The sequence below is a fragment of the Octopus bimaculoides genome, chromosome 1 (assembly GCF_046866305.1).
Source record: "Octopus bimaculoides isolate indiv1 chromosome 1, ASM4686630v1, whole genome shotgun sequence".
Lineage (NCBI taxonomy): Eukaryota > Metazoa > Mollusca > Cephalopoda > Octopoda > Octopodidae > Octopus > Octopus bimaculoides.
The window spans coordinates 14274360-14301462 of NC_142928.1; the positions used below are offsets into that span (position 1 = coordinate 14274360).

Consider the following 27103-nt stretch of genomic DNA (forward strand, 5'->3'; position numbering starts at 1 on the left):
TATATATATATATATATATATATATATATATATATATATATATATATATATATATATATACATATATATATAATATCCGAAACAATGGTTCAATTGGCAGTTTAGTTTTTGGTTTATATTTTTTGTCGGATTCACACATCAGAGGGGTGGACAGTGGCCTGTCTACTGTCGCGTTTATGTCTCATAGCCTTCGGTTGTGTCTCTGCACAACACTCCTAGCTGCTGTTATACTTGCGTATGGGAGTTGCCGTCAGCATAAGACTCAAACGCTATCAGTTGTGGAGCAGTGTACGTGAACTAAAAACATAAGAAAGAAAGCAGATAGTTTAGTGAAAATTTAATTTCAAGATTATACGGGAACGAAAGATTTTCAAAATTTAATTATTCTTAAAACCATAAATGTAATAAAACACACACACACACACACACACACACACACACACACACACACACACACACACACACATACACACACACACATACACACACACGCACACACATATATATATATATATTTCAAATGCGTGAGTAGGATTATATTTGACATCTTGTCTCTGTATCAAATGTCATCGAAACCTTATTGCACAATTATTTCTGCACTTATTTACAAAAGATTTCTACGGCAAAGATATACATAATATATCATGTGCTAAATTCAGTATCAATTCTTGGTTAACACAATTGAGATGAAGTATTGGATTATAATTTTAAGGACCACAACGGTCAGTGAGATACGTGCAGAATATTTTACATAACTTTTCTCATCCATATACATTAATGCAGAGTAATATGTACATATATAGGTACGCTACGTAAGTGCTGTAACGAATTATTAAGGCTCGAAGGTTATAGCCGTGATGTTAGTTATAGAGCCATTGCAGATTTCCGATATAACAGATATATAATTGTTAAAGAGGACAACAAACTTTAAGGCAGGGCACACATCTCAAGTCATACACATTATTATTATTGGGAAAAATATTCAGTCTTACAACTGTTTCTGGGATATGAATTGAAATGTTTGTCGTGCCTTGACGTTTGTTGTCCTCTTTAACAATTATATATATAATACACACACACACACACACACACACACACACACACACACACACACACACACACACACACACACACACACACACACACACACACACACACACACACACATATATATATATATATATGCGTATATGTGTATGCTGGATTGTAATATCCTAAAATCAAATTTATATATGTATAAACTACTCTCTTCATAATTTACTCACATCACAGTGAATTAGGCTCTGTTTTCTGACGCAATTACGCATGTCTGGTATATCCTGTTGATCTTACTCTTTGCCTAGTACATTTATGGATGAGAGTTTAAGTCATTTCTTAGTCAAGAATATGTGTCTGCCTGCATTAATTTTATTGTATCTTTTTTCATATTCTTTATCTATTTCAGTTAAATAATATTTTTGGTAAAATTATAATTGGAATACGTTTATTCAAATGAGTTCAATAGCATATAATATTCAGCTACCGTGTTTCATTTTTGTGTATGTGCTGTAGATAATAAGGAATAAAATCAAATACCTATTTACAAATTATCTACATTGAATGACAAATTTATAAGAACATTTGATCTACTAGCAGATATAAATATATAGGATATATAAAACGCCATTTAATATGTGTACTTCCTTTATGGGTATACAGAAATTCAAATGGTTCATTAACATTATAATGGTAAATTTAATGTCTCATTGCTTTATAGCAGCCTAGGTTCAGGGTTTTAATTAAACACATCTGTGAATACAGAAAATCAAAAACAAACAAAACAAATTCAGTTTACGTTTCGTCTTCACTTTGCTAATACTATTGATAGATATATACGTTTGTGTCGGCAATATCTATTGAAAATATTTGTATAGATGTAGATATATTATTTAGAGAATTTCAGCAAATATATGTTGCATAAATAATGATTGTACTTGAAACAAAAACATATTTAATAGGTTTCTTGTTAGAAAATACGAATGAGAAATAATACATTTACTTCATCAATTTTCTGAATCATAATTTCTCAATTCAACAGTTATCAATACACACCTCTGTGAATGTAGCAGGATAATGCAAACAACAAAATTTATTCGAGTGATTTGAAGTTGCAAATATCGGGAGATCAGAAACAGATTAACATAAATTATATGCAGAATGTTATTTAAATTTAATTCGTGACTTATATTGGATTTAACAGGAAGTACGACAAAGCAACTACTTATAGACGACTAAACTGGATACAATCGAAAGTGATACTCACGTTAGCTTAACTGTTGGATAATAGAAACACATACACACTTCTATATAACAATAACTTGTCACGAAAACATTAGTGAAAATGGTGATGGTAAATAACATCAATTTGGGATCGCCATTAGCAAACGTTGTGTGTGCGGTGTGTGTAAACTAACTTTAAATCTTGCTAAAATCATCAAAGATTTCCTTTTCGAAAGCATATAGTTGCTCCCACTTATTTATAATATGAACCAGATACAAAGGTGTAAATGTAAACAGTGAACAATGATAAAACACACACACACACACATACATATGTATATGTGTATACTGTACCGTAGAAACAGCTTTTTCAGGCATATAATCGGGGCATAGATGGCCAGGTCCATCTTTGTCACCAGAAATTCCATCGCCTGACTTTCGGCCAGGAATATATTCACCCTGAAAGATAAACGAAAGTCATCTAAAAATGTGTATGAAAAGTGCATAGCGAAAAGTATTAGATTCAGAATTCTATAGTGATGTTGATGGTCACATGCACGCTGTAACCAACATTAACATATATATATATATATATAATAATAATGTTAGGGATAAAACATTGGTTCTCTTCTCTCTCTCTCTCTATATATATATATAACACAATCGGCATCCTATAATGAAATGTATGAAATTGACAAGGCTTATTATCCGTACACGCGCATACATATAATGTATTTGTATATTAAAGTATAGATGCATATGGATACTTATTTGCATGTGTATATATATATATATATATATATATATATATATATATATATATATATATATATGTGCTTACGTATATATTGCATATATATATATATATATATAAACTTATATGTTTACGTATATAATTTATATATATATATATATATATATATATATATATAATGTATATGCTTAGGTGTATATTGCATACGTTATGTATACACACATACACAGAGCGTGTGTGTATTGTATATAGCTCAATGGAACCAATATACATCCACTATCGACTCTTTCATCAACTTCAATATTGCCTTACATATTAATACAACCTGACACAGTAAAATGCTATCAGTTTATCAGATAACATATAATATCAACAAAGACCGCGCATAACGGTTTATCAGCTTTTGTATCCATCTTGGAAATTCCCTTTTATTTTAAGATAATTCAACCAGCGTCGAATGAGACGTAACCATGAGTTGCTATGACTATACATTTACAGCTTGATGCAGAATATTATAAATGTAAAACATAAACTGAACAATAAAACATGGTCGTCTCTTATAGAAATAGTTTTAAGGTAAAAACCACACCTCTATATATTCTAAGGACACCTTTTCTTAAGTTTAATTGTTATATTTATTTTCACTTGAAATAACTACCGAACTATAATAATTGTTAGTCTCTTGCAGAATAAAATTTACTGGCTCATTATCGAAAAGTGCCATAAAAATTCACTTCCCTCTTATGATGGCCGTAACGATGTAAACTTTTTTTTTTAATTATCAGTTGATGATGACCGTTGTTTTCTGATTAAAAATCAAGGAATGATGTCTAATGTTTAAGGGTTAATAGAAATAAATACTTTCATGTTGAAAAATCTCAGAATAGATTTATTTTAAAATTATCCGATAAGTTATGCAAGCATATTAAATATTCTCTGACGAAAGCTTTTGGGAAATAGCAGAGTAGACCCAACGATAGAGGAAAGAAAATAATTCGTATCGTGAGAAAAACAATCTAGTGAAATTAAATATTACAACGTGTGTTCAGTGTGTCTAATTTTAGATTGAAATTGTTATGTGTACTTATTCATAACCCACATACACGCATGTACACATGCACTCATATACATGTGTAAGCAAAATAGGTATAGAGTTTCTTAATATGAGTGGCTCAAGGATTTACTCAAAGTAACCAGAAATATAAAAAAGAGGGTTTCCAATGAACTATGCATCTCCTGCAAATTCCTTCGTAGGCCTATGAATCGTTTAGACTAAAAGAGAAATAGGGAAATATGTCAATGTTTGAGAGCATGTAATTACGTATGGTTATCCGTATGTATATAACCATCCATCCATCCACCATTCCTGGAAAGTCGAAGGATAAGAAAATAGGGGTCTTGTCAGAATTAGTCATCATCATCATCATCATCATCATCATCCCGTTCTTGGTTTACTTCTTGCAGTTTGGCTCGGCTTGAAGAGTGCGCCTTGGAATTTTTCTATCAACATATCTAATTCGATTTTGATAAATGTACACGTAAAATATTTATTCACACAAAGTACGAAGCATATAAATTATGTTCATTTATAATGAATAAACCATTTGTTTATGCATAGAATGAAAATTAAAAATAAACAAAACTTACTTTATTTCCGTGGCATTTTAATTTACAGACAAACTCCAGAATTCCAAGGGCTATAGCCAGTGCTAGTCCACATATTAAAATATAGAACACACCAGCTACGTTGCTTAGTGACAACTCGCGTTTCTTCGAGTCCTGTATGAAAGATAATTTATAAAGTATTCATCGGAATTGGAAAAAGAATTGAATTTAGATATAAGAGATCTTAGATTAGTGTATTCAAATCTTATGAATTGAGTGTGCTGTTTTATCGCTTCAAGTTAATGACTGATCTTATCTAATACAAAGCATATATCGCATACAATAATCTTGGTTCTCATATAAATGAAATGGTAAAACTATATTTACATATACCACCATAATAATGTTTTCATTTTATAATACCATTAACGGGTTTGTCGTTTTAGCGAATATTTTCATCTCACAGCTCTCTGCCAAACTAATCACATTTGGCATTATTTAAGTATTATTTTGCATATGTAAACAATAAAACCCTTTATTGATCTTGTGTTTTTTTTTATATTGAATAATATTACTAACAGTAACCCCTTTTCTTTCTCTTCCTTCAAATATTGTCCGAAGTACGGAAGTTTAAAACTCAGAATTAGGAAACTTGAATTTCATATATTCTTGTACTTGTTTCAGTCCTTAGACTGCAGTCATGCTGGAGCATCGTCTTTATGGATTTTAACTGAACGGATCGATCCTAGCACTTATGCTTGTTTAAGCCTGGTTCTTATTCTATCGGGATCTTTGCCGAACTGCTAAGTTACAGGGATGTAAACACACCAACACCGATTGTCGAGTGATGGTAATACACACACACACACACAGACGATGGGTTTCTTTCAGTTTCTGACAACCGAATCCATTCGCAAGGCTTTGGTCGGCCCGAGCTATTGCAGAAGACGTCCAAAGTTCCGCGCAGTGGGACTGAACCTGGAGCCATGCTTTTGGGAAGCAAATTTCTTACCACACTGCAACGCCCATATATATATATATAATGATAGTGAAGTCTTTTTTTTTTTTTTTTTTTTTGAATTCGACCCCATTATTGCTGCAGTGCTCGACAGCAGGATTTACCTTCTGATATAAAATTCATGTATTATAAATTTCTTTCCATCTATGATAAATTTCTGTTCAAACCAGATCATTGTTTTGAAGATTGACTGACATTGTTAACCTTATTGCGGCAGATATACGGTCTCATTGATCATTCCTCGCTATACAAATCTACGCAAGCGTGAAATAATCTTTTAACGGTCGCATGCCTTTGAACCTTACGCAGCATCAATACAAATACTAATATTTTATGCAAACAGTGGCATTATTAGTGCTATTAATAATGATGAAGAAAATAATAATAATGATAATAATAATAATAATAATAATAATAATAATAATAATAATAATTTCATTGTAGGAGCCACAAAAATAATAACGATAATATTAAAATGTTTCTTCTATATCAAACGCAGTTTGTGTTCTTCTGTCAGTCTGTGTTCTCATTTGATTAATCTTCACACATTTCTATATATTTCAGTGATCACAACTTTTATATTATTTTTACGCTGCATATTGAGCCTATACAGTGAACTTTTCATAAAGAAGTATCGTATGTGAACTTTTCATGTGTTACGATACGAGAAACAATAGTTACAAAGATTGGAGTAGCGATTCAGTTATTCATCCAGCCTCATTCATCATTCCGTCACAAATGCGTCCAACATACATATTTCATTTGTGTCATGCATGTATTAGCAAATTTGTGTCTTTTTTCCTCCTTTCTCCTCTGAATTTCCATTGTGACTCTATCTATAATCTGATTTAACAAAATGTTATATATTTATTTCACTATATGTAGCCAGCAATATATCAGTTAGACGATCCCCAAGTCTTTTGACTATATTTTGACTAGATTACTCAGAACTAGATTTTGTGATGTTTGTATAATTTATATGATTATCGGTCTTTCGGTTAATCTGCTTGTTTCTATAATACTAAAAACACCTCAGCCTTTTATACAAATATTTCTCTAACATTTAGCTACTTTTTCTTCTCTAGTCATTCACAGAAACTGACAATGAAGATCATTACACTTTACCTAGTTATTGCTGGGACTGTTGATTCCAAAGTATGATATACAGTCTAGGTTTCACATTGGGATGTATAATTAGTTTACTGTAACAACGATTTTGTAGCCTTGTAAATATAACTGATAACCTACTTCTCTTGATAGCTCCATCGTAAAAATTTTCTTCCAAGCTTTCACACTCCCAAACTCAGTTAGAACAGCAAATCAAGTTGCAAACAAAGATTATTTTCTTTCGTTAAATTCTGGATACGACTGTTTTTATTTTTTTTATTTGATAATGAATAAAATTATTTTGTAACCGCTGTAGTTGTCTTCCTACCAAGCGCTAACATTGTTATGATACCTATAGTAAGGATTCAGTGCTGTTCGTATTGGCTTGATGAATGATATTTATGTTAAATTATATTGTCCATCTTATTTATTCGACCATTATTTGAGAGAGACTCGTGAGAGGAGAGTCCGCAGGCAACTCTTAAATAAGGAGTGCCTACTTCGTTGATGGCTTTCTTCAGTTGTCTGGTTTCTAGTCCTATTTTATACTCAATGACTTTTGATAGAGTTTTCAATAAACACACCAGCAGAAAGAATAATGGCCATTTGTCATATTTTCATATCAAAATCAAGACGTAAAATTATTTTTAAGCAATGTTACGTCAGGTTGCACGCAAAATTAGAAAGGAAAGTTGTTATGTATATTACTTGCACAAAATTCCAAATGGACGACGCCTAGAGCGGTGATTTATTTCTCTTAGAATCATAATATTTTAGACAATTGGAAATAATATTTGATTGAAAATTAACGCTGACAATTTAATAAATATAAATGTACCGCTGGATACGTCTGCTAAATTGTGGAATTACCCGATGTATTAACGAAAACATTAAATGAATTTCCTCTACACATCACCAGCTCATTTATATATATATATATATTTATATATATATACATATATATATATATATATATATATATATATATATATATATATGTGTGTGTGTGTGAGTGTGTGTATACGCGTATATTTGAATACAAAAATATGCAATATATACATGTATAGTTATGATAAAACAAGATACGAGGACACTGGTATTATTCTGCACTGGTAAGACAAGTATTATTTGGTAGAGATAATAGAAAGAATGGCTGAAACTGATGGGAAACGCAAAACAACAGCCTTCATACATAGATAGAGAAAAGAGGAAGAGAGAAACTGAATGCTAGATGGAAAATGAAAGACAAATGAAAAGAAAATAAGCTGCCGGACAGATGTGGTGGGATGAAATTAAGGTGACAATGTAGCTGAAAGATAAAATGGGTTAACTGAAGTAAGAAGAAATATAGGGGTAGAAGGGTGAACGTTCATTTAAACACGCCATGAACACTATTCTGAACTTTGGATAAGAACCGTTGTTCCCTCTGTTTCAATTTGTGTCTACGTATATTCTCTGATCCCATAGATATGCTTAATGTTTTAATTTGCACAAAACGAGAAAAAGGAACTAATAATGAGAATTGTTCATTTGTTTTATGAGTAAATAATTTAATACTTACGCCTCCTGAATCGAAACCGCATTGGCCTTTCTCATACCACCATTTCTGATACAGTTTATGCAAAGAACCTTCTTCTTTAAGTTCAAGAACTGCTAATGTCACTGAATCTCTAAATACAAAAATAAACAGAAATTGTTAGGTGTTTCAGCATTTACAATATGAAATGTATTTACCCGACGTAAATACTTACTTTAAAATTACATTTATCACTTATACCACGGTCATATTCACAAGGTAAAACAAATGTATAGTACCGAAAATGTTTAATTTCACCATAAGGAATTTCTTAGAGACATCACATGTGTGTGATGACGTCCCTATCATCGTTTGGATAGGTCTTTCGCTTTGTTTTTTTTCTTCTTTTTTTTAGTTCTAAATAAGGAATTAAGTAAACTGGTTTTGTTCGTATGTTTTAGTCTATGAATTTGTTGTAAATTTAGGGAAAGTGTTTTTAAAAAGATTCTAAGTCTGTTTGTTCATCTTTGTCTGCCTTCTAAAAATTCTGACATATTAGAGGATTTTATTTTATTGCGTGTATGCACCTCGCTTAATATTATGTTTATGATATTCATTTGAGAAACGTTGATAAAGAGACTATCCATGTCTGTTGCAAACATTTTGTAGACTTTATCACTTTCCTGTGGAACTTCTAAGACTTCCTTTGATGAATCAATACTAGGCTCCATTTTTTGTGTATTCAGAATAATGGCCGGGTATTTAAATAATCTGTAGGTCGGTGTAGGACTTTGAAAGATGTGAAACTGTGGGTCGGAGGGCGTTATTTTGTCTGAATAATTCAACGATGCCATAAATATATATCTGATTAAATACTCATATCTGTCATAAAAAATGTATCCTAATCATACTTTAGTTGCAGTAATTTTTAATTGTATTCGCGTTATCTTATTTTGAAGAATTTGTTATACACTATATTACGGATTCTTGTAAACGTTTTAATCTTTTTAATAAGTTGTTTTTACTGTTTTTAATTTATAATTATATATATTTTTTTCATTTTTGTTCAAATCATGTTGGATTAGTTTTAAAAAAACATATTAGGATATTTTTGCATTTGTCGTTTTCTTCGAAATTTTATGCGTCGCCTTTCGTATCACTTAACTTGATATATAAAGGGCCAGTCGAGTGCTGAATTCGATTCTACTTTCTTCCTCAGTTCGTGTCTGACTCTCTCTGAATGCATTACGTTAAGCAATCTAAATGATTACATGATACCACTCACATCACCACATTCTTGACTAGTAGAAAAGCCTGTGAATTTTCCTACAAGTAACAAAATTAAACCTGTAGCATTACTGAAATCATTCAATGAGGGCCAAATTGTTATACAGGGTGTCCACAAAGTCTGGACATATGGAGTAAATAAAATCATAACATAAACAATTAAATATAAGAAATAATAGTTTCTTAAAATGTGTGTTAATCCCCGTGTACCCAAACTTTGTGGACAACCTGTATATCAAGAGAGGTGATAAACACGAATACAACGCACACACACACATATACATTCACATATGCTTGTTTTTTTCCGTTTATGTGTGTATGTATGTTATGCATTATGAATTATGCATGCATCTATTCAATGCTCTTCGGTACTGGAGTTAGATAAAAATTTATATGATAAATCGATGATGTACATGTTGCTTATGATACTTCACTGATATCTCTTTAATTCACCTTAAATTGTTTTATTTATTCACATATATATTTGATATGACTAGACTTATAATTTCCGTTTATGTGTTATCACTTGCGGAACATCTGAACGAGAGCAAACACCACATAAACAATAAATTGGAAAACAACAAAAGCATTAAATACAAAAACCGAAACATCAACAATAATAGCTACACTGTTAATGATAAAACTACAATGTGTTCTTCTTCACATGTCAATCTCCGAAATTGATCGATTTATGTAGTATAATCAGACATTTCCCCCCTCATAGCTTCTGGTTTGTGTGGATAAGCGAGCAAAATTATATAAACAAAAGTTGAAAAACATATATGCTTAATTAAAAAGACTACTTCATATTAAGAACGATGTATATAGCAACAATGGCACGCGCGCGCGAACATACGCACAAACACACAGACACACACACGCATGGGTGTCATTCAGGTGTCCTATTGTAGTTTATTTTGTAAAAAAGTTTGAGGTTCACATCCGAGGCGTATTCACCATTGTATTCTCTGGAAGGCTCGGGTTTAAAATTACAACATCTGAGGAATATTCCAACGGAAGCTATTCGGAAAACCATTATATTTATGCGGTTTGCAAGAACGATACTTTCCACACAGCCATACCTGCATCTCTATATATATATATATTTACTGTCATACTCAAATTCAGTATGTGACACTCTAACTGTATACATAAGACAACACAATATAGTTATATGCAACACATATTGCCCACCGTTTGCTACAAACCACATAGGCAAGTTTGAAGTTTGCATCACAAGAATTAAAGATATCCTCATGCAACTGAAACACCACGTGACCATATTTCATTTGGCTGATTTTAACTTCCCCAATTTCAAATGGGCCGAATGTCTCATGTTCTCAGGTATAACTCAGTGCAAGCAAGCACAGGTGGGACCACTGTTTTGATAGTGGTCCTATCAGATATGCTCCCAACTACCCGGATAGCCACCCTTGCCAGCTGCGCCGACGATACGGGTGTCTCGCAGAAAATACAGGACCCCTGTTTTGCTGCACATCCGCAGCAGGAGTTGGAATCAATTTACAGATGGGCTAAGTTTAAGAATATGCAGTTTAACGCTGTAAACGGTCAAGCCCTGCGCTGCAGTTACACTGATCCACAGGGAATTACAATCCCAGAGCCTAAATCTCAGAGGGACTGGGTATCCACGTGAGTGATGATAACTTTTCCCAGGATGGCGACAAATTTCAGGCGACTGGCTGGCTCGATCCTGAGATCATTCAGAACTAGTGATAAGGAAACCATGATGGTGCTCTGGAGGACATTCGTCCTCAGCCACCTGGATTACTGCTCCCAGCTATGCAGTAATATGTCTCTAGAAGATATTCAAAGGAATTTTATGTGTTGATATTGAAAGCTACAACATTGCTATAACGGTTCGACAGTGCGAAATATCCCAGCAATGCCATTTCACTTCAGCACCAGTTACTGCAACAGCCTGGGTTTCAGGGACCCTCAACTTCAATATATATTCTCCCAAAGAGCATGCATATATATATATATATATATATATATATGCATTCGTATATGTGTGTATATATATCTCTTTATACCCATAGATGTGCATAAGCACCCCTATATATCCTAATATGTACACATAACTATGTATGTACATATAAACTAATATATTCACACTCTCACGCACGTCCGCTTACAAACAGACGTCAACACTGCTTGTGTCTACCGATTTTGCTACGCAGAATAGTTTTGACTTTCTTACCTGTAGGATTATATTCATTTTATTGAAATATTTACTATATGTTTACAGCTCCAGTAATTACTATTTATTTAATTAAGAAATATTGAATTCATTAATGAGAGGAAAATTATTCTGTTGATGTCTGAGCTTATATTTGACGTGACAATCTGAAATATTTTATGCCGCAATATTTTAACGTTTCAGCTTATTTCTACAACGTTTCATCCATCGTGAATAGCTTTATTTCCACCTAACAATATTGTCGTTTTGTCGACAAACTGCTAACTTAAGAGTTGTAGATGGTTTAATATTATGCCATCTTCTTTGTTATGAGAATCTTAAAAGATGATCGTGCTGCTTCTCGGCAATATTTTTTGTGTTTTAGCAAACAATTGAATCAATGATTAAATCATCATTTCATGCTGATTTTATATTTTCTATTCAGTTTTATTTCTTATTCATAGATAATAAAATATTATATACGAGTGCCGTGTATTACAAATAAAAAAAAAATGCATGTATATTCTGAGATTTTTTTCTAAAGGCATTCGAGATTCCGTCACAAGATATGGACAATAATGTCACCGCTAAGTGCTTTTACAGCACACAAAGAATTTTATCTAACTAATTTTACTGAGTTTACGTTTCGTTCTTTGATGTACGTAAAATAGATTCATGCTGCAAGCTACTTAGTATTCTCCAAATATATTACATCATATATACAACCTTTAATATATATAACCGAAATTAGTTTCTGAAATAATTTAATAAAACAAACTAAATATTCAACAGATGCCACCTTTACAAATTCAACCCTTTGAAATATTCGATTACAGTTTGAACAAACACTGCCCTGAATAACAAATAACATTTGCTTTTGCAATAAATATAATTACTATTATACATTCCCTCTTCAATAATATGTATGATGCTTCAATACTGCGAAATATATTTTCTTACAGCTTTCCAATATAAAATTCATCTGTTCTGCGATATTTTAATGTTTTCTGTTTTACATATGAAGACAGTATTTTCTTTTATATGTAAATGATCAAAAATAGTATTTATAAGTTTTATGGCAAAAAGTTCTTTGGTGAATTCAGAGCCTTTCTTCCATAAACTTAATACTAAAGTAAAAAAAAAAAAAAGTAATGTTAAATAATTTGTAGTACGTTAAAAAAAATATGACACATGAATATTTGTGTTTTGTGTGTAATGAAATCAATAATAAAACAAAATCAGAACAAATGGAAGAAAAGCAGCAAAGTTCTTAACATAAGAATAAAACAATGCTAAAAGAATGCTAGCAATTCAGAAGGATGTTTTATTTCTCAACACCTACAAACAATCACACCTACCCACATACGTATGTATATGCAATTTGAAAGAGAGTGAAGCATCTAATACAGATGTGTAGGTATTGTGTGTAACAGGTTATTTGTAATATCACTGTAGCAATGTTTCAGTAAGATTTCCTGATCACATTGTCAAACTTTTATTTCCCTTATGTTACTATAATTGACTACAGAAAAAGAAATGTTTTACTCGTTTCCTACATGTATTTGAAATATTTTAGTTTGTATTTTCTATATTTCGTCTTCGTAAAAACGTAATATACAATAAATGTGAACACCATTTGCATAGTCTAACTTAGAAATAAACAACAAAATATGAATACATAAGAAGCAAAATTTCTTACAAAAATATGTTTACAGCTCTTCGTAGATAATTGTCTGCTCAAAGTGCAAAAATACTAAATGACATTTGCACATACAAATACTATAGGCATGTAATCTGTATATCTCTTTCTCGATCACACACACACACACAGATATATATATATATATAAATGTATGTGTGTGTGTGTGTACGCGTGTATGTATGTGTGGTTAGGAAAAGAGATAGATTACAAGTCTATACTATTTTGTGCAAATGTCATCTATTATAAACACACACACACACATCGTGTTTGTTAGCTTTCTGTAGATTTTCACAAATATCTGGCAATTAAATTCTGTAATACTGATATTTGTACTTTCATTCAGTTAGCTTTCGAAGTATTTAATATCCTGAGTGAATAATATGTTTGCAGACGGTGTGTGACAATCACAATTTTATCACTATATTACGAAAAAGAACAAACATATTTGAGTCAATAAAATGTATTTTAGTGGAGAAATAAAACAAAAAAATATCGAACTGAAAATCTGCTATACACCTTCATACAACTGAACGCATATTCTTGTTTTTATTTTATTTTTTGGCGATCCTGGAGACAATCTTTGACACCAAAGTAACAATTTTATTTCAAAAACAGTTACCGCATTCGCTAGTGTATTATAAACGCTATTTTGTTTTTATTAAAATAAAAGAAAAAACTTTAAATTCGTTCTGCGTGTTTTACACTAAAATTATTTTTTATATAAAATTATTCTCCCCCCGCCCCCAAATCGAAAATTTCTTAAATACATTTACTAGTAAATTGATGTATGGTAATATAAAGAAAGTTATGTTGTTATGTACATTGAACATTTTATATATATAGACGCAAGAGTGGCTGTGAGGTAAGTAGCTTGCTCACCAACTACATGGTTCCGGGTTCAGGCCCACTGCGTGGCTACTTAGGCAAGTGTCTTCTACTATATCCTCGGGCCGATCAAAGCTCTGTGAGTGGATTTGGTAGACGGAAACTGAAAGAAGCCTGTCGTATATATGTGTTTGTGTTTCTGTCCTCCCCAAAATTGTTTGACAACCGATGCTGGTGCGTTTGCGTCCCCGTAATCTAGCTGTTCGGCAGAATTGACCGACATAATAAGCACTAGGCTTAAAAAGGGTGGTGCACCAGCATGGCTCCGGTCAAAATGACTGAAACACATAAAAGAATATATGCATATGTATGGAGGGTCTGAGCATTTTGATGTATTTGTTCCCTTTGTTCCAGAGTAGGCCTGATCTTTGTTCTTGGATAGACGGCCAACCTCTAACGGTTGAGCATTGAATAAGGGATTACTCTGAGAAGGGCGACGTTACATTAATTCATAAAGTAAAAATGTATTTTGTTATCCAATAAAAGCGGTCACTATATACTGAAAGTTACTAGTTAAACCTGATATGACATATGAAAAATATCGATAGACCTGCAGTTATGCATTTCGGGCAGCTACCAATTTAATGCGAAATACTACAACATTGAACACAAAAACAACAAAACCGTAAAGGCTGTACTTCCCCAATTTCGAATTGTTTCATTCTAAATGACCAGCCGATTTTTATACCTAATTGCGATGTTGGATTAAAATTAACCTTAATGTGTAGAGGCTTTATTGGCTAAATCTGTTCGATTTTTAAAATTTTACATGATCTGAGTTCAAACCGGTGAAAATCAGGTTGGTTTTTATCTTTTAAATTAGAGACTACAATAGCAGAAAAACAATTTAATTACTAGCAATAAGGCAAGCAAATATTTTCAAAGAACATGTTAACATTATACAGAATGCGTGTATTCTACATGTTGAAGTCTTCCATGTTACAATTAGAATGTTTACTCTGCATCTTAAATACTTTCATGGTAGACAAAGTGGAATAGAGAGCGAAAATCTATCTAATACTTTATTTTGTGCTGCCTCAGTGGCAGACTCTATCTTCTTGAGCGCGAAGGAATTCACATACTTCTATATTCTTCCTACAAGAATATAGAGGAATTCATATGCCTTTATAATCTTCCCGTGTGGTTGTCTTCGTGAAAAATTGACAGCCTGCTCGTGAAATTAACGTGCAAGTGGATGAGCACTCCACAGACACGTGTACCCTTAACGAAATTCTCGTGGATATTAAGCATGACACAGTGTGACAAGGCTGACCCTTTGAATTACATGCACAACAGAAACAGGAAGTAAGAGTGAGAGAAAGTTGCAGTGAAAGAGTACAGCAGGGTTCACCACCATCCCCTGCCAGAGCTTCGTGGAGCTTTAGGTGTTTTCACTCAATAAACACTCACAACGCCCGGTCTGGGAATCGAAACCGCGATCCTATGACCGCGAGTCCGCTGCCCTAACCACTGGGCCATTACGCCTCCACTCAGCTAATCAAATATTAAATACGAATTGTGGTATGACAATAATCAATGTTATATTTATTTGTACTTACCTGATGGGAGAACCTTTAGGTGTTGCTATACCGAAACCTTTTGAGTCAAGTGTTCCACCGACCATCATGGTATCGCACGGTTTGCGATTATTAATGTAAATATTACTTGATGACTCTAGAAGAAAGGCATACTTTCCCTTGGAGTTCCGCACCTTGTGCACTCCGTCCTTTACTAATTTGACAAACACACTAGGGTTTGATGACATGAAGGCCCACATCCTCTGATATGTGGGGTTGTTTGAATCCTGCGAAATAACAACAAAACAGATAAATAGAATCAATGTTACATTTAATGGTGAGAATTTCATCAAATTAAAATAATCTAGAGGAGTGGCTGCGTGGTAAGTAGCTTGCTTACGAACCACATGGTTCCGGGTTGAGTCCCACTGCTTGGCACCCTGAGCAAGTGTCTTCTACTATAGCCTCGGGCCGACCAAAGCCTTGTGAGTGGATTTGGTAGGCAGAAACTAAAAGAAGCCCGTCGTATATATGTATATATATATATGTGTGTATGTGTGTGTATATGTTTGTATCTGTGTTTGTCCCCCCGACATCACTTGACAACCGATGCTGGTGTTTACGTCCCCGTAACTTAGCGGTTCGGCAAAATAGACCGATGGAATAAGTACTAGGCTTCCAAAGAATAAGTCCTGTGGTCGACTTGCTCAACTAAAAGCGGTGCTCCAGCATGGCCGCAGTAAAATGACTGAAACAAGTAAAAGAGTAGAAATAAACATAAGAATACTGGCTTGATAACAATAAATAGTATAAATCATTTAATATTCAAACGTGGATTTATATGATGATAATGTTACAAAAACTAGGTATTTTTCAGTTACAATTTCCGTTTTTAAACGGCGTAGAACCCTTGATCTTAGTGTAGCATTTATGAAACTAAACGTCAATAATATAATAAAATATATAATCTGGCTGTCAGTGTCGTGTGATGTTTTACTTCAAAAGTATTGTAATTGTTTTTTGAAATAGACTGGTGCATATTTCTTCCGATGATCAAGGAGAGAAGTGGGAATGAAAATATACTTCAGGACGCCGAGGATTTCACAAAAATAGTTTTCCAATTTCAGTGTTATTAAGAACATAAAGTAAATCAATTATACAAATATTATATCGGACTGAAAACCAAACTATATTGATTTTAAAAGAAAAATAAAATAAAAACCACCGCATTGTTTTTCTTTTTTGTCTAACTTTTCTCCCTTCAGTTGTGTCATACAGCAATTTACCAAACTAAATGTTTTGCAAATTTCATTATGAACTTCGATTAGATGAAGAGAAGATATATTTTACAACCTGTATTAGAAGGAAATAAAGAAAGTATGCAGTCATAAGATCTAGAAATAAAGGTAACCATTTTGTATAGATTCGTTTAATACTTGTTTGCTATGCATACAAACCGTGCAAGTGTATTTGTTTCGTTTTTGACTCTCATATTCCATATCTTTTTCATTTTTATTTTGCGATTCTCTTAGCATTTATACTGACTAGTATAACGAAAGCACATCTTTCTCGTTCCTTCTTTTGATACCACCTGTAGCAACAGTAGAGTGTTTTAACCTTGGGCTTATCACATATAGGGTCATATGATAAGCCTGCACCATTTAGTTTCAGGAGCATTTTTTGTCGCTTTACTGCTCTCTCTTGTCTTTCTCGTTTTTCTTTATCCTAGCATTTTTCGAACAATCGCCATCCTTGTGCAAATCGGATTCTGAGCTCCTTATTCTATTCAATTTTCATATTATAGTGTTGTCCGTGTTGATTTGAATATTACAATTATTAAGTGCTGACACAGAGAAATCCTTCTGAACATCGAAACACACATCATAACTCTACGAAGAGAAAGGTGACTAACGCCTTTATGAAAATCATCCTCATTCAAATATAACGATGCTTAATTAAACTCTCCTAATAAATACAGAAACAAGTAGGAAAATATCTTCCATTATAAAGGAAATATATGGAATATTTAATCCTGCTTCCAATTCCTTCATTTAACGGCAAAAATATCATCAACAAATTTAAGAGAAGCGGCTTTACGGAAATAATAACATTAATTATAATTCGACTAGCGCTAATACTGAAAACGATGGCAATGCCATTGCTGAGAATAATGGAAATGAAATTTGCAATGTTAATGCTAGTCTTAATAATAGAAATTCTTTAAAGACGAAAGGATTTCTAATACATTCTGTTAAGGAAATCTATTTCTCTTGCAAAATGGTTTTGTGTATGGAATAATGTATAATACTCTTTCCATTTTTTTGGTGTATCTATTACAAAGCTAATAAAGCAAATAATATCAAAATACCTTAATACAGCATTTGGAAATGCTTTCCTTTACAACATAAAGCTGACACTGTTGCTTAGCAGAAGGAAGCAAATGGTTTTTAAAAAAATCTAAACACTATTTGTATTGAATAGATTTCGAATCTGTGAATTAGCAAGCACAGTCTTCAGAATGTAAAACCAGTAATGTTTTAATTAAACTGCTTATATCCATGTAAGCTAGAGTTAAATAATGCAATGAGGTTTGCTAACAAGACACACTGGCAGAGAAATGATTATTTGGTATTCTATAATCGAGCCACTTAAAATTTTAATAACGAATACAATGATTTTTGGCGTATAACAAGATATATTGCCACTGATCTAATAATTTGGCGACAGTTATACTTTATTAAACATATTTATTTACAATAGTTAGAATTTATGCCTATGAGTAACACCAAGAAATACATTCATGAATCTCTGTTATATAGCTGATTGAATACATGATGCGTCTAAAAGTACAAACATAGCAAACACAGTGCCATGTTACACACAAGCGTGCAAGAGGGAAACCTCGATGCCTTTTATATTCAGTTTAAACCGTTTCTGGTTGCTTATATTCTACAGAAAAAGGACAGGCTATAGAGATAGTTGGGTTGTGTGATGCCAGGTTGGTGCACGCACGTAAAGCAAAGCCAGGTGGATAGACAAGTAGTTTGGTTCTCATGACTAGTGGAAATAAAGGACCAGCCAGCTCTAAGAATCCGGAGCCATTATATTGGCATCTGACAAGACACAGGGCAGAGAGTGCACTCCTGTGAACCAATGAGTAGACCATGTTTGTTAGTGATTGAACGTCAATAAATCATGTTTCTTGCATGCAGTTAAGATTTTCGTCCTGATCGAGTAATTGCAACATTCCATAAGTAGTAATGTCAATTGTGGCCCTAACCCAAACCTTGTTGATTATTGAGAGCTGTTTTGGATTGAAATATTTTGTGATTTTGAGAAGAGGACTAGTCATTAGAATGTAGTTTTAGGTATTGTAGCGATTCAAGAAAGACTTACAGCGAGGTCAAGCGTTTGAAAATTTGTAACGGCTCTGAGTGCATCTCATTATTTGGGGTTGTGATGCAGTAATGTTTTTTTTTTACATATATTATCTTTGAGTTCTTTTGCTATTCGATAGACAAGATTTGCATGAAACTACTGAAACATGCACCTAAGGTCTCTGTTAACGAAATCATTGAGGCTTAAGTTGGTAGTGTTTTGGTTTAATGTGGAATATTCATGGTTGTAAAGATTAAAGTTTCTAGTTCTTTACATAAGAGCAAATGTTATTGGTTCTGGTGGTAGGTAGGTCTTTGAAAACTATTGCACTCACACTGTTGATTCAGATTGTGACAGAAGGATCTTCAATAAACGTCACAATGGTGTTGAAAGAGAAGAAAGTAGCAATCCCAAATATGGGATAAGAATGGAGATCGTAGGAGGAAATTATTTTAAATAGATTTTACTGAAGACTTGGTCAACAAAACTGACTTACACAATTAATTTAAACGAAAGGGAAATGGTGAGTGGTGAAAGAAAATCTGGCTTGGTGTAGGCGGTGCTTGTGACGAGTGAAGACGGTATAACAGTCTCCATTAATTTAGATATGTTAGAAATAAGAACAATACTTATATAAATAGATGTAAGTATGCATATATGTTCATTCGCAGGTCCTGAGCAAATGCTAATTGCAATATATTCAAATAGTTTTTGTATAATCAAATAGTTTACGTCCTATATTTTTACCACCGTGCGCGCATGTCTTCCGAGCATTTGAGTTTTAATAATAGATACTCTTTCTTTGATACAAACTATGAAATATCATATGGTAACATTTTGTTAGCGGTTTTTCGCGTATGACACCAAACGAAAGAATTCTGTGTGTGTGTGTGTGTATGTGTGTGTGTGTGTGTGTTTAAAGTATACGGTGCAGATGACATTTACAAAAAATATAATAGAAGTGTAAGAATCCAATTTTCCATAATATAAAATACTGAATCAAAAATTCAACTAATATTGTCGCAAGCAGTTCAATATTTTAATCCTGTAAAACGGAACAGAAAACGGAAATAAACCTGCAACGAACATCCAAAAGTAATTTAGAATTTTGCTTACCTTGAAAAATTGTTTAGATGTTCCGGAGCCAATCGTTCCATAGGCAATTTCGGTTTGTTTAGCTAAGTCCTCGACTGATTCGATAGGCGTGAGCATGCGTTCAATCGTGAGGAAAGCGGCAAGGTTGGCCGTGTAAGACGAAATAATGATTAGGACGAAAAACCACCACACACCTCCAATGATGCGGCCTGACAGCGATCTGTTAAATAGAAAGACTTGTTTCAATTAACTGTGTTACCTTGATTTTTCGGCAACTACCAGCCATAGGATGCAACATATAATAGAGACGTTAAAATTTGAGCGATGCTTGCTGTTGACTCAACACCACTTTCAGGTCAGTAATGCGCTTGCCAAAAAGAAATAGTATACATGATCGAGTGTAACTTACGACGCTGCTGTTACGTGACAGTTTACCTTCTAGAAAGTTATCTTAAACAATGTCTACGCGTCACTTGCACCCAGCTGTTAACTATACAGAGTTTATCAGTCCTTTAACAAGTTTTGCTTTTTGTTCTGCAGAGTGTCAAACAAAAACCCACCCTCTCTACTAAACAAGAACAAGAGCTGGGTAGTATTTTCGATTTAGTTACCGATGTTACAAACTTTCGACCGATTGTATCTGGTTTACAGGTTACTAGTATCACCAAATGGAAACTATAAATTACACACACGCACGCACACACACACACACACACACACACACACACACACACACACACACACATTTACTCCTGTGCGCAGACACACACACATACACACACACATTCATTATTTCATAATTTTCACATTAGCACTTTACTGAATCAGCCATAGACACGTATGGTAAATGTACATACTGACAGTCAGGATTTGTCCAAACCATCCAACAATGGAGTAGTCAGTAATAATGAGCTTGTAGCGGTTATTTCCCCTGTCAGTGTAAGAACATGCGCTTCTTTGCGGCTCTAAGGGTTTTTGCTATTATTTCTAGCAATATAGATGCCACCTAGCAGCCTCAGTCACAATTAGTGACAACCAACGTTTTCGTTTTTGGTTTTATATTGCGTTATTTTACATACGCACACACACACGTATGTATAGGTTTCAGCTCAACGTTGTGGCTACTCTGAGGACAATATCATCAGCGGATATGAAGTACTACGTTTGGATGTTATATTTTTGCTTATGGATACATTTTAGCAGACTCTTTCTTTCCTCTGAAGAGATTGTTCTCATATCACATAAATGTAAATTTAATGTTTATTGAGTATAAATTGAAATGGCTGTGAAAAAGACCATCTTACTATTAATAAGAAACAATTGTTAATTTCCCATTCTCCAATTTCTTTCACCCCTTTATATATAAATATTACTTTCAGCTCAAAGCTGTGGCCATGCTGAGGCACCACCGTTTTGCAACACATATTATTGAGAGCCTCTTCTAATAAGTGACATTGGTTGAATAAGGGAGTTTGATGTCATTACCCTAATTTTCACCCCTTTCCGCGAGGTAGGTTCATCTGAGTCACTCGACAGGAAGAGATCCGGTTTTGATTTGAAAACACCTGCATCGACTATGTATAGGTCTCTCAGGGTCTTACGGAGAATATTAAAAATCTGTAGGCCCCTGAAAGCAAGACTGTTGTAGTAACTGGGCCTGAAGCGATTATGGCATTGAAAGGATCTTTCGCATTGTGCAGTGTCGAGCCGTTCTGGCATTTGTGTAGCCTTCAAAGCCGAAATTTGGTACAATTACTTCCAGGATCTTTCAGATGTATGTAACTGCATACCTTTCCCGCCTTCGATCCAGCGAATAGAAGCTTAGCTGTTTCAGCCTTTCCCGGTAGCTGAACTGTTGCAATGCGACAATCTTCTTTGTGAAGCTTCGCTGGATTACTTCAAGGTCCGCTATTAATTTTACACTGTTGGGTGACCATAGCTGGGAGCAGTAATCCAGGAGGCTGAGGACGAATGTCCGCCAAAGAACCATCATGGTTTACTTCGTCCTGGTCCTGAACGTTCTTAAGATCCAGCCAGCCAGTCATCTGCACTTTGTCGCCATCCTGGCAATGTGCACTTGGAAAGAAGTATCATCACTCTTGTCGATACTTAGGCTCCTCACTGATTTAGGCTCTGGGATTGTAATCCCCTGTCGACCAGTGTACACTGTAAGTTTCATATTCAGTTTTCGACGCTGGTAACGCAGGGCTTGGAATTTTACAGCACTAAAATGCATATTATTGTCCTCAGCCAATCTGTAAATTGAGTCCAACTCCTGCTGCAGGTGTGCAACATCGGTGTGGTTCTGTATTTTCTGCGAGACATTTGTATCCTCTGCGTAGCTAGCAAGGGTGGCTATCCAGGCAGCTGAAAGGGCCACTCTGAATATCTGAGAGATCCACTAAGAAAGGTGGTTCCAAGACAGTGCCCTGTGGGACACCGCTCACTATTTGTGTTTACATTGAAGTGGCCCCATTGGCCACTAACGCCTGACTTCTATCTTTCAGAAAGTCATGTAACATATCTCCAAGTTTTCCAGCTACGCCCAGATCACGCTGTTTGTGGCATATCATACTATGATCTACTTTGTCAAAAGCGTTTGCAAAGTGAAAGTATATTACACCACCATTTGAGTTGTTGAGTGCTGTGTGTCACTCAGGAAGTCGTTTTCTTCAAGGAATGCGTCTAGTTTCCCTCTGACTATCCGTTCCATGACTTTGCTGATGTGTGAAGTCAGAGCGAAAGGCCTATAGTTTTTGGTATCTTCTCTGTTTCCTCCTTTATGAATTAACCAGTTTATAATGGAGTAGGCTAAGTTTTAACATAAGGCACGTAGGTCAAAAGTATACAAAATATAGTCTGTAAACTGTGTACAGATACAGTAAATGGTTATTCAGTTTTCATTAATCAGAATAATGTATCAGTATTGTTTTACAGTATTGTTTTATAGTTTGAATTACTTGAGATACCTATACTTGCTTAATTAGAATGTGAATAAATATATCTAATGATAGATTAATAACGGCATAAAAAGGCAAAATTAAGAGTTCGCAAAAGTGACGGAAGGTGCTGACTAACACCACTTGTGTTACAATAAGAGTTAAATTAACTCTAAAATAACCAAAGCACTCTACTTAATGATTGACGAAGTGACGTAAGTCCCTAGTGTACATAGCATGTCCCGATTACGAATTTTGTTGTAGACCACCTCAATTCTTATCAGCGTCTCTTAACGCTTAGGGTTAGATTCAAGTTAAGGTTCTAATTACTAATAAGCTAACCTTTTAATTTGTTGAGTATATATATATGATGGTGTTCTAGTAAGACCACGACCACATGGATGAAAGGCGTAAAAGTGTGTGTGTCTGTGAGTGGTTAGCTTTGAGAGTTGCATTCGTTCACGATCGGTAAAAATGTGTTTATTTTAGTAGTTTGACTTCTAGAATATTCGTCCGAAAGGTGCCGATCGAAATTTCTTAATACTGACGTTGCTTTTGGCAATGTCGTACTTCATCAGCTTCGACCGCTTTATTGTTCGCCTGCATGCATGCGAAGAAGTTAGATTATGTTTTTGAAGTATATATATTAAGTATATATATTTTAAGTTCTGTCATATAGAAATATAGTAGCAAGAACAGAGGAACATCTCCATATCCATCTGTTTAAAAATCTAAATCCTTTGATAATCCATTATATTTATTCAGTTAAAAAAATTCGCGTCAGTTTTCAGTTATACTGAGAAAAACTATGATTTTGTAGTGCTTAATATTCCTTCTAGTGTTGTGTGATAAACATATGATTTCTTGTAGAATTATTCACAATGTTTTAGTATATTCATATTACAATAGTTTGTCTCTATTATAAACTATTAAATATCACAATTTCATATAAAGAGGGGGAAACATAATTCTTTTTTTAGTTTCAATTGTTTACTATTGAATAAAAATAATATGATAATTTATTTCCTGACACAGTTACTAGGAATTCTTCTGTACAAATCTTAAATACCACCCTGATCGATGCTAAGTATGATCTAAATAAAGTATTTTCTGCATACACGCCCCGGGGAAGATTCTCGTGAGTAGAATTTAATGTAGATTAGATGCCGCCTTCTTACGAAGAAGCAGGCTTTTTGAATTCTGAGTGAATAATTGCACAAGGAATTGTGAGAAAGCGGTGATAGGAGATGATTGATTGAATAAAGAGACTAGTTTCCTGTCACGAGCAAAAGCGGATGTATCGCTGGAAGAGGCTGAATGCTTACTGAAGTTCAGTAAGTCAGTTGCATAGGCTTTCACTTTCAAAGATAACTGAAGATATATGAGATTTGAATACTGTCCAATTTGCTTCATTGTATACAGACTCCACCAACTGCTTAAGAAAATAAAATACGACTACTATATATTAATATGTAAACCCTCGAAGCAACCAGTTTTATCAAGTAAAATGCGGTCTTTGTTATCTCAAAGCTGAAAAGAATATTCATTATTACCATACATATTTGAAAATTGCTAAACTGAAAATACATATCGTATATCATATATATATTTTCTAGTAACATATCCATCTTCACAGTGTCATACGGAAAAATGATATATTTGAAAGATGGGTTTTCTAACCTTATTTGTTATGCATTAAAACATACTTATTAAGTTAGAAGTGTCTGAAGATAACGCAAAACTCAAAAGCCAATATATATTTTCGGAGTGCGAATCTAATACTAAACTGCGCCATCTCAAATCTATATAAAACACAGTAAGCTTATGCATTCAAATGCGAGAGAATTGAGAAATGCATAATTAGCTTAATCATGTTTGTATGCAAGTTGGAGGAGAAATGTCAGGGCCCATAACTCTCCTCAGTGTTCTGTGATTAATGGAAGGAAGAGAGGAAATGGACCCTGGAACTGAGCATTGTCTTGCAACAGAATGGACTCTGACAAAAGCATGTAATGGCAGGGCAAGTTGGTGCTATTACTGAAGATACGTTAAAGGCGGCATGCTGGGAGAAACCCTAGCACGCCGGGCGAGTGGTTAGCCGTATTTCGTCTGCCGTTACGTTCTGAGTTCAAATTCCACCGAAGTCGACCTTGCCTTTCGTCCTTTCGGGATCGATAACTTAAGTACCAATTACGCACTGGGGTCGATGTAATCGACTTAATCCCTTTGTCTGTCCTTTTTTGTCCTCTTTATGTTTAGTCCCCTGTCGGCAATAAATAAATAAATGTGATGGTTTTCTTATTACTTCCATATAATTAATTAAACATATTGGGTCTTGAAGCTAAAATTGGTTTTTTTTTTTAAGGTTTCTTTTTTGTAATATTTCCGTTCTTTTTTTGTTTCAATTATACGAAGAACTTTGGCAAAACCTCCCACTCACAAATTACAAATAGATAATTCATATTTTAGTATGAACTTATTTTATACAAAATAAACATTTTAAAAATTATATGTTGCCTTTAATTAAAAATAAGCTAGAAATAATGGTATTTTATAGAAATGCTGACGCAACTATGAAAGCTATTTAACTGAAGAATGTCTCATCTCAAAACTTTAATTAATGAAATGAAATATTAGTTTTAGACATTCAACACGTGTAGTTTTCCAATATCCACTTTAATGACATATTATTGGGTCATATGTCATTTATATTTAAACATCATTCATGTGAAGATCTGACCTTTGATATTTATTATTCTTTTTTAAGTAGATTTCATTTCTTATAATCAATAACGATTTTGGTACAAGCACGAAACATTACTACTGCATTCTCATTTCTCTATAACGTCATACATGTATGATGCCAGATAGCATTGTATGACATTGATCCATCATACAAGATGCAGGCAACATAAGTTGAATTAGTTTATTCAATGGAAAATTTCAGTAGCACCGTGAACTTATCTTCCTTTTAGCAGTAGCAAGATCTGATCTCAAAAATATTTTCTTCCACAAATGCAAGATGAATATTTGTTATGCGAAGGTCTAAGACACTGAATTGATCTTTCTACATGAGGATTACGTATTTTATTCCTCTTAGTTATAAAAATCATTAGCAGTGAGATTTAAATTCCGACTATAGATTAAAGAACTTTACAACCCTAAAAATCATTGAACAAAGCAGTACCCATCATTATTACATTTTAATGCCTGAACCAAATACAAGATATGAAAGCTATTTTAAATATTGGTATATTATGCCTTACAATATAACCCATTCTATTCAATTAGCTGCTGTTGAGCTCCATGGAAGCTTCGATCAAATAAATCTATGTTCAACAGACTTCAGTCGTGACCATATCGTTTGTCTAATCAGGAGCTACGTTGAGCAGTGTCCTTCCTTATACAAGATTTCGGGCAATGTAGTTGTTATTTCTCTCTACTGAGACGATCTCTATAGACGCTCGCTTGTCGGCTTCTACAGTCAGTATTGCACAGAATTAGAATCTAGATGTAATTCTGAATATAGCATTTCTAAAAAGCAAAATTAATGAAAATTGAATCACTTGTCACTGATAGTTTATTCAATCAGGAGAATATTAATAGTAATCAATTAATAGATTTTACGTTATTTTGGATATCTGGAGCGCAATCATAGCATCATTTCCATTTCTATTGAATTCCTAATTTCTGACGCGCCTCGTCGAATTCTGAACATTTCAATTAAAAAAAAATGTATGCGTATCGAGATACTTTCTTTACATTTTAAAAATAGAAAATAAATCAAGTTAATGATGAACATATAGTTGAGAAATAAACGCCAGTTTCATTAGTGTAAGTT

General features: G+C 33.7%; 1 protein-coding gene across 1 annotated transcript in view; it reads right to left on the reverse strand.

The window, feature by feature from the left end:
* LOC106869364 (glutamate receptor) overlaps nt 1-27103 on the reverse strand; it is a 702165-nt gene that overhangs the window by 1469 nt on the left and 673593 nt on the right. Inside the window, exons 14-19 of the mRNA XM_014915088.3 lie at nt 20345-20543; nt 15893-16137; nt 8305-8413; nt 4661-4792; nt 2614-2718; nt 1-297 (exon numbers count right to left, since the gene is read on the reverse strand). The exon at nt 1-297 is cut by the window's left edge and continues 1469 nt beyond it. Of these exons, the coding sequence (XP_014770574.1) occupies nt 226-297; nt 2614-2718; nt 4661-4792; nt 8305-8413; nt 15893-16137; nt 20345-20543 (862 nt within the window). The 3' untranslated portion in view covers nt 1-225. The remainder of the gene's footprint in view (nt 298-2613; nt 2719-4660; nt 4793-8304; nt 8414-15892; nt 16138-20344; nt 20544-27103) is intronic.